This window comes from Homalodisca vitripennis, chromosome 3 (genome assembly GCF_021130785.1).
Source record: "Homalodisca vitripennis isolate AUS2020 chromosome 3, UT_GWSS_2.1, whole genome shotgun sequence".
NCBI lineage: Eukaryota > Metazoa > Arthropoda > Insecta > Hemiptera > Cicadellidae > Homalodisca > Homalodisca vitripennis.
The window spans coordinates 35,039,647-35,049,060 of record NC_060209.1 but is presented as its reverse complement, the minus strand read 5'-3'; the positions used below and the strand labels follow the sequence as shown (position 1 = coordinate 35,049,060).

At 30.5% G+C, this 9,414-nt stretch overlaps 1 protein-coding gene across 1 annotated transcript; it reads left to right on the top strand.

The window, feature by feature from the left end:
* The first annotated feature begins 2,595 nt into the window (after window positions 1-2,595).
* Window positions 2,596-8,879, top strand: LOC124356793. Its single transcript, XM_046808002.1, has 3 exons — window positions 2,596-2,751; window positions 7,403-7,603; window positions 8,755-8,879. The coding sequence occupies exons 1-3, from the start codon at window positions 2,712-2,714 to the stop codon at window positions 8,799-8,801; spliced, it is 288 nt and encodes a 95-aa protein (XP_046663958.1). The 5' UTR covers window positions 2,596-2,711; the 3' UTR covers window positions 8,802-8,879.
* Window positions 8,880-9,414: the final 535 nt, after the last annotated feature.

Sequence of the window (9,414 nt, the reverse complement as noted above, 5' to 3'; positions counted from 1 at the left end):
GGATAAACAAACACCACATTTAGTAAAAGAGATAAAATTGTTTTATATTAGTAAATTTAACCTGATGAGTTAAAAACGAGTTTATGGTTTATTCCATTAGGGAGATTTGTACATTCTTATTAAATTTATTAAATCGTTTAATATGTAAAGGATTTTGTTTTTAAGTTAAATTAAATTTTAAATATTGGTGGTAATAGCTTCTTATATCTATACTAGTTATTGCTATTATGTGGACATGCTGATAGACCATTAACTTGGTTCTATAACCTGATAAAAAACAAGTACACAGTTTCAACTGCCATGAGTTATAAAAAAATTTTAAAACTGATATTTCTGATACATTTTAAAAAACAATAATGGCTGATCAATAGTTTGTGAAATGTCATTAAAAGAAACAAATTGAGTTTATATGTAAGTATGTTTACGCTTAGTTACTTTTCTAAACAAATCGGGAATAGAACATCCGGACTTAAACTTATACAACTGCAGGCTGTTTGTTTCCTTTCTTTTCCTGCTTTGAAGTAATTAGGATGTCATGTTGTTGTCTTAGCCAGTTGAGCCTGTATAGGAAGAAACACAAAGCCACAAAACTCTGTTGTATTAGTTTATACCGTAGCACAATCTCCACTCTTTTAAATATTAAAAACTCTCTTTCTGGACTTGTAAGAGTTTCAGGAATAGTTAATTAGCAGTTCTATAGATAGGTTTTGGGAAATAGAGATATTTATCCTGTAAAGATAGCTCAGCACTTCCAAGGGGCTTGATATTATATATATATATATCAGTTGATATTATATACTAACAAGGCTAAACTAAATAATTTGACATACTAACGTTTCTTGCAGATATTGCTGTTCTCTTAAAATTAAGTTCCCAAAATTTAATTTGATCTCTTATTCTGTTATACACATAAACCCCAAAAGACTGAAAAAACCAGAAGAGTTCTATATTGAAATATCCAATTAAGTTTTTCAAAATCACCTTTTTAAAATTACTTAAAAAACATTACTTTTAAACTACCTTTTATGCATCCACTACATATTGTGTGTTTTCATCAGCACTGTTTCCATCAACATTATCTTGCATTTTTTCCTATTTTCCTACCCTTCATTTTACAGGCTGTAAGGTTCACTAACAAGATCTTTAGCTTTTCACTGACTACGTCAATAGTCACACCACAATCCTGCATTATTTCGTTCACCAAGTTAACAATTTTTAAGACTATCCAGATAGATGTCAAAACTAAACCATCAAATGATCTCATCTATGTTACATTTTCCTAAATTAATAGATGCTAGTTTTTCGCATTACTAGATTGTACAATCCTATTCATTCTGAAAGTGTAACATCGCCATGGGGCTGTTGAATTGGTTTGCATCGGGTGGGATGGGACCCTATAAGGAGCCCGGACCAGGCCCTGAAGAAATTTATATAAAAACCAACCAACCTGATTATGACTCTGTCACATATGCAATGCAATCAATATGATAGGTTAAATCCCTAAAAGGAAATCTACCTATTTTCATAGGCCACCCAATTCATTGTCCTCTTTTGTACCTCAGTTTTTGTTCTGTAAAGTATAAATGTCTGGACATCTGATACGATATAGTGTGTATGTCTTTGCTTTCCAGTCTCTGTTTTCCTATTCTCTGTACATTATCCTATTTTCTTCTTTTGACTGGAAATAAATAAATATATTGTGTATATTTTAATTTGATATAGTCATTTATTTAAAATGACAAGATGGAAATTCTCTGAACCTAAAAAAGTTACATTCGAAGACCAGTTAAGGTGAGCAGATCAAAACTTTAGTCGTAAGTGTTCTAGTTCACGCCATATCGAAAATTGGTCAATAAAATTAAATGATTGTGTTTTGATAGTTTAGACTGCAGTGGATTGTATTCAGGCAACAAATGTTAATTAAAATTTATTTAAATAGATAACTTAAACAAACGTGACACCAAAAGACTTGTCTAAAAATTAAGGTAGGTCAAAGACAATCGTTTTAAGCAGAATACATTACATTTTACAGAAAATACTGACATTGTTAAGAATCAGACTCTGGAAATATTTAAAATTTGCCATCCGAACTATTTTCATTTCTTTAGCTTCAAAAAGTTAAAACAAACTTTCATCTGGTTAGAAAGTAAAGAAGTAATACTAGATTGTAATTTAGAATAGCTTTATTTCCTTCTGGTAAAACTATACTGGATATTTATCCAAGAAATCAAAGAAATATATCAGTATGTCTGGAATTTTGATTAAAAATAGTTTTTCTTTATTGTTACTATTCATCAGCATTCTTTCTTAAATATTGTTTATAAGAAAATAAAACTACAGCCCTATTTTGGTTTCTAATTATCTGGTGATGACAAATAATATATTTGACTGTACTATGTGATTTTAATTACAAAAATTAAAATGAGGTGTAATAAATTGTGCCTAAGCTGATTTTGAAATTACAAACAAGGAAATCAGACAGAAATCACGTCAATTCTTTACATAAAAACTTGAAGTATTTAATTAAACCTGTTTAGCTCATCCTCTGTGCCAAGATGTATAAAAAGAAGTACTATTGGTCAAGGAATGTGCAGAGGTCTATTGACTTGTTTTTGGCATCGAAGAAGGAAAACAAGGTCTAGTTTGTTCCAAACAGACAAAAACAAGCGAGAGCCCTTCTCTTCCTGTCACTTCACAGTAAGCCGAGAACTATGAAGGTCTTCTTAATCTTGTGTATACTCTGGATTGCAGGTATGTTTCAAGGAATAGTAAGATTTCTAGATTATTTCAGTATAATTATAAATTTAAAAATAAACTAAAGAAACAGTTAAAGTGATAAACAAAAAATAATATTAATGAAGATAAATTAATTAAATTTCACCAATTCTGATAATAACATCAAACAACCTATTATATTTATATCTTACCTGTGTATTTTATACATATGATTAGAAATATGGCGCTTCGGGCTCACTTGGAGAGACAACAAAAAATCAATGTAACTTAATATATCGTTCTAAACACCATAAACAAATCTATGTTAATGAACAGAAAATCTTACTTTTCAAATCTGTGCTATTTGAATGAAAAAGGCCAATAATGTTAATGTTAAATTTTATTAAAATAAATAATGTAAAATCTGTAAAAACTTAAGTACAATTTTTAAATAAGTTAAAATTGTGTAAAAAAACTAAAAATAAAAAATATTTTTAAAACCATGTAGAAAACTTAAATTTCATCCTTCAAAACTTCATTTAACAAAATATCATAAATTTTGTGAACTTTTACCCAGAAAATTGTTAAAATCAACAGCAAAAAAATGTGAAATTTTAAATTTATTCCTGCTGATCAATATTATGAATAATCTTTTATTCGCAAATAATAGCTTTCAGTCATTCATAATTAAAACATATTTTATTTAAATTCTATCACTTTTAATTATTGTAAAACACAGACTTGTGCAACTTGTTTAAAATTTACTCAAATTTAAAAATATTAAATTCACTAATACAATTTTTTTGAAAATATTGCAGAGATTGTTTACATAAATGTCCAATGATATGTTGCTATCAGTTGTTATGCTTATATGTTTGAACATGTTTACATTCCGAAGGTTAGTAAGTTCTTTTTTTCCTATTTCTTCCAAAATACATGTTTTTATTTTCATTAAAAATAAGTGCATTACTCTTGCAATGCTGACAGATACGTATCTGTCGATTTCTAACTCTTCTGTGTTATTATTGGCTAGTAAAAGCACAGTATCATCAGCATACATAACAGTTTCACTGGTTCCATGTACTTCAGATTTGTAAAAAAATAGTTGGCCCTATTAAAAAAAAAATAAATAAAATTGGCCCTAGGACTAACCCCTGAGGTACGCCTCTCCTTATTTATACTGGATCTGATCATACAAAGCTTGTTAGCCCATGTTCTTTGTACTGGGTCTGATTGTATAGAGCTTGTTAGCCCATGTTTTTTGTACTGGATTTGATCGTACAGAGCTTGTTAACCCATGTTCTATTTTTTAACCTCTACTACTTGAATTCATCCCTTTAAGGTAGCTTTCAAACCATTTTAGGACAGTTCCTGTAATGCCTAAATATGTTAATTTGGGCAGAATAAGGTCAGGAGCAAGGCAATCAAATGCCTTGCTCAGGTCAAGGTACCAACTTGAGATGCTTTTATCAGACTCAAAATTCTCTACAATAATTACAATTACAAGGTCCAGCGATCACAATTGTTGATTTCCCCTTTGTAAAGCCAAGTTTTTTGTCTGTTAAGAATCTATTTTGTTGAAGATGAGTAAGTAGTCTTGCAAGAACTACTTTTTCAATAATTTTTGAAGCAGTAGGTAGAAAGGACATTGGTCCGTAGTTGGCTGGTTCATGTTTCTTCCCCTGTTCCGAGTTAAGGGTATATTTTGGCTATTTTAAGCCTGGAGGGGAATCTTCCTCTTCTACCTTGGATAAGGGACAGATGACTGTAATGGGAGTTAAAAGTTTTTCCACAGATTTTGATGATATATCATCAAATCCAGCTGATTTTTTGGTTTAATGGAGTTTATAATGGTTTATATCTCGGCTGTATCAGAATTAATCACAAGATAAAAAGTTTCCCTTTTCTCACCTGCAAACAATTTAAGGTAATCTCCTCTCAGACAAAAGAGACCCCTTTCTCTGTAATGGTATTCTTCTTTTTTATAATGACAATAGTATTACTTTATTCAGCCTTCAAATGGAATACATTTTTCTGTTTAAGACTTTTTACTGCGTTATTATACTGTATGTTATACACATATGTGAGGAATGTTTTTCTCTTTCAGATTCTTTGAAAAGATAGAGTATATGTCAGATCTTATGGCAGTTTTTTTTACTGTCATCTAAATATTGAATGTTACTTTCTATATTAACAATGAAATTTTTATAGTCATTTCTACTTGTTAGATTAAAATTTTAATCTTCTTTTTAAAGATTAATTTCTTCTTTGGAAAATGTTTCTGATGACAAGTTACACAATTTGTTGATCCGTTATATTTGATTTCTCGATGAAGATCTAAAATATACTAGAAAAAGCATTCAAAATAAAAATTATAAAAGATAAAACAACATTATGGTCTTGCACAACATACAGCATTTTCTCAAATCAAATACATGAAATTTTAAAAAACACAAATAAAACTGTTACAGAAAAAACTATCCAAAATATTAAGAAACCCTAAGGAAAAAATTTCAAATGAAAATAAATCAGGAATTTATGAAATTTGGATGTGATGATTGTGACAAAATTTATATTGGACAAACAAAAAGAACAATAAAAAAAAGATTCAAAGAGCATTTATCACGAGCATTTCTTCAAAAGGAAATTAATTGAGGCAACATACATTAAATTGGCAGACCAACCAATCAGTCAACCATCAGTCGAGATTAGGCCGCTTTGGTTGCCAATTTTAAAAAATGAACTAAAGAGAAAACCAAACGTATCAAACGGATCGGATATTTGTAATAAACCAATGCGGAGTCACAATATGGTTTTAAGAAGTTCATCTCGCATGAACCAATAATAACGAAAGGGCCCATTCCTGTTCCCCTTCCCTTGTATTTCCACCATCTTGTTTTAGCCAGCCGTCACGATTACCATTGGCTTAGTCCTTTTGGTCAGTCGTAGGTGGTTAGTAGACGAGTGAAGACGTATTGTGACCTGTATTCCGTAGTTTAGTTAATGATTAGTGTTTTGTATAGTTTTGTATTAAGTGCACGTCTTTAGTGTTAGTGAAGTTGACAAACAACATGTAGGTTGTGATTCCTGACTTAGGCGTGCCACAACGCTTTAGTAAGATTTGTTTATTTTAACCTAGTTTGTAATTATGTATTAGGTTAGTTCTTTACCTGAAGGAGAGATCAGATTGCAGATCTCGAAACGTAGTGTTACTGTTTTCTTGTTTCACTGAACGATGGCAAATGTCCGGAAAAATCCTGTTTCCTTCACATTTATCACGAGAGTTGAAAAATCTGCTGTTGCCGAGCACTGCATTGAATCAGAACACACAATACCAAAATATAAAAATCTAAAATGAATGAAAAAAGTAACAAAACAAATGGACCCTTGGGAATCACTACACATTCACAGGAATAAAGAAAAACTCATAAATAATAAAGAAAGCCCTATTTATAATTCCATTCTATTTTCTGCTCAATTTATTAAAAATCTAAACTGTAGTCATATCAAATTTTTCACACTGGCTGAAATATTTCCAAATTCTTGTATTTGCATACATATGGTACACCATATATGGTATTTATTAATTGTAATACATAAAAATAATGTTAATTTTTTATTTGTGGAGTTGCCTGACGATAAACTATTGGTTTTGAAAGGCCTTGTCCAAAAAATAAACACTATTAGAAAACTTAATTACATTAAAACATAAAACCAATATTTAATACTTTACTACTATACTAAAAGTATTAAATATTGGTTTTATGTTTTAATGTAATTAAGTTAAAAGTAACCAATATAAGCTCCATCTACAACTATTAGAAAAGTTTTGTTTTAATATCTACTAGTTTAAAGTTTATGCAATTGTTCAAGAGTCTGCAATTTATTTATTTTGGTTTTTAATTGAATTACTTAAAAGAGCAATCTTTATGTAAGTCAACAATTTTCTTACACTGATCAATTGTTCCTTCTGCATATTGATACCGATGGTAATATTAATGCTAGTTAATGTTAAATATAGTGAAAACCTTTATGGCGCTATAATAGCTGTCACAGACTGGTATAAATTCATAAATACACAGTGAAATGTAGTTCTCCTAAAGATCTTTGTATCTTCTTGCTTGTCATCTTGAATTGTCCACTTGTTTAATGTTCTGCACAAATGTATTTATTCTTTATCACAGATGGAAGTATTTGTCAGAGTATTAAATCTGCAATGTTTAAGCCAAAAATCCATTTTTAGAGTTAAAAGTATGTGTAATGAATTGCAATAAATAACAAGTAATTAATGAAACCTTAGCTTTAATGAAATAGATCATAATTATGTTTGTTACTATATGTTTTATTCTCTAAATGAACAGTTTTGTTTATTCGAATATTTTAAAGAAATTGTAACTCAGATAATGTTTATTTATATTAGGGCCTAGCTTGATTGTGTTTAATTAAACCTAATTTCAGGAAACTCTGTGTAATATTTATTTCATCTTTAAAAACCTAACTATTACAAATTCTAAATTAAGCATGCCATACACGATAAATTTTAACACATGATTTGCCCATATGGCAAATACAAAATAACATGAAAAGTCAGTCAAGAAGTAAACTGTTGTGTGCTTGATATAAGTTATTTAGTGATAACGAGTAATGCATCACTAAACTGAATTCAGTAACACTTTTATCTTTTCAGTGACAGATGGAAATGTAGTCAGACGTCAGACTGATATCACCACATCCACCAGGATCCCACCAGCTAATCCAGAGATAACCACGGTGTACAGGGTCAACTGCAACTGCCCCTTCACCCCTCAGTATGCCCCTGTCTGTGGCTCTGATGGCCAAAGCTACGGAAACAAGCAGATCCTTGATTGTGCTGTGTTTTGTGGAGCCAGTAAGTATACATAGAACAGCCCGAAAAATAGTACGTAGATAAACATTTTCCATACACTGAATGTACGTATTCTGACTCAAGAAAACAACAATAATGGATTTTCTTAAAATTGAAGAGAAGAGTAAAAGTTTTGGACTTAAAAAAAAAGAAAACATACAATCTGATAATGAAAAATGGAAATAAATAAAAGAAATCTCATTGAAATGTGTTTTTATGTTTAAAGTTGAAGAAAAATGTCATTCATTTTTTTGTAGCACATATTAAATAGCAAAATACAAGTCATCCAGAAAGTAACGTCTTTTTCGCTGTAACTATTCGTGCACGAGCGAACAGCGCAATACACATGTGCGCCGACTCCCAGTAAAATTGCTTACAACCATTTGCAGTAAACATTGTCACAGGTGACGAGACATGGGTTTCCCACATAACTCCAGGAACAAAATGCCAGTCAATGGAATGCTGTCACACAATGTCAGCGGTTAAAGTCAAGGCCAAACAAACAACATGCCAACATACAATACTACGGTGATTGTGTTTTGAGATAGACATGGAATATTGTTAGTCAAGTTTATAGAACATTAAATGCAGCCTCTTATTGCGATATTCTGACTAAATTTCACCATCCAATACAGAATAACCAACGTGACTTAATTGGAGTTCTCTTGTCGCATGTTGCCAGACCCCACTCTGCCATCCAAATCTCATTAGATCATTTGGTTGGGAACAGACTGACCATCCGCTGTACGGTCTGGACTTGGTGCAGAGCGAATTTCACTTGTTTCGCTACCTAAAGGAGTTTCTCGGCAATAAGTGCTTCAACACTGATGACAAAGAAATAGTTAAAGATCGGTTATCGACCGAGATGGCAGACTTCTACGACATCGGTATTTTAAAGCTTTTAGACGTTATGACAAATGTTTAAACCAGTGATCCTCGTAATATTAATTAAATACTTCTTGAACTTTAAGAATAAAAGCATATTTCACAATTACACGGAAAAAATCTATGAAACAATTTTTTTTATTTATTTGATTGTTGTAATTGTTAATTTCCAAATTCAGAAGGAAAGTTTGTTTTTATTTACAAAATGTATAAACAAAATCATACAAATTTATCTGTGTTATAAACTAACAATGATTTTTCAATTCCAGATGTCACAATGGTGTACTCAACTGCTTGTGGATCCAATAGAGGATAATTAAACTACAAGACAAGTTATATATCCAGATTCAGAAATATAACTACTATATGTCAATTATAACTTTTTTTTATTTGAGGAAGGTTGCTGTTATCAACCAGACCATGCTCAAGGAAGATACTATTCATACTATCATAATGGAATATTTGTACTGTAACTTACAATAATTATGAACATTAAATTGTTTATTTAATAATTGTCATAAATGGTATTTACTTAAATGAATGAGTTTTATATTTTTTAAATAATTATTGACATTTAACAATTCTTCACCATTTACCTAAAAAATGTATTGAAATTTTGTATACATAATTTCAAATGAATAAAGCAGTATCACTATACTGACACAAACCGTATACATATCTATAAAAGAAGAAAGAAAGAAAGAAATACATTTATTTCCAGCCATAAGCAACACATTGAACATCCATAGTAACTATGCATAGAAATGAGATCCTCGCATGGGTCGTAACCTGTGCGCGAGAATCGAGTCCAATCAGTCCACATTCAGTAACTAAGTGATAAATTAAAAATTAGCAGCAATTTTACACATTCTCTGTTTAAAGTGGAAATAACAGAAGAAATATATGTGGCCGCACAGACTGTTGCTCTA

Coding starts and splice junctions, on each gene's coding strand:
- LOC124356793 (XM_046808002.1), top strand. CDS start 2,712: ATGAAGGTCTTCTTAATCTTGTGTATACTCTGGATTGCAG. Junction 2,752..7,402: donor GTGTATACTCTGGATTGCAG/GTATGTTTCAAG, acceptor TTATCTTTTCAG/TGACAGATGGAAATGTAGTC. Junction 7,604..8,754: donor TGCTGTGTTTTGTGGAGCCA/GTAAGTATACAT, acceptor TTTCAATTCCAG/ATGTCACAATGGTGTACTCA.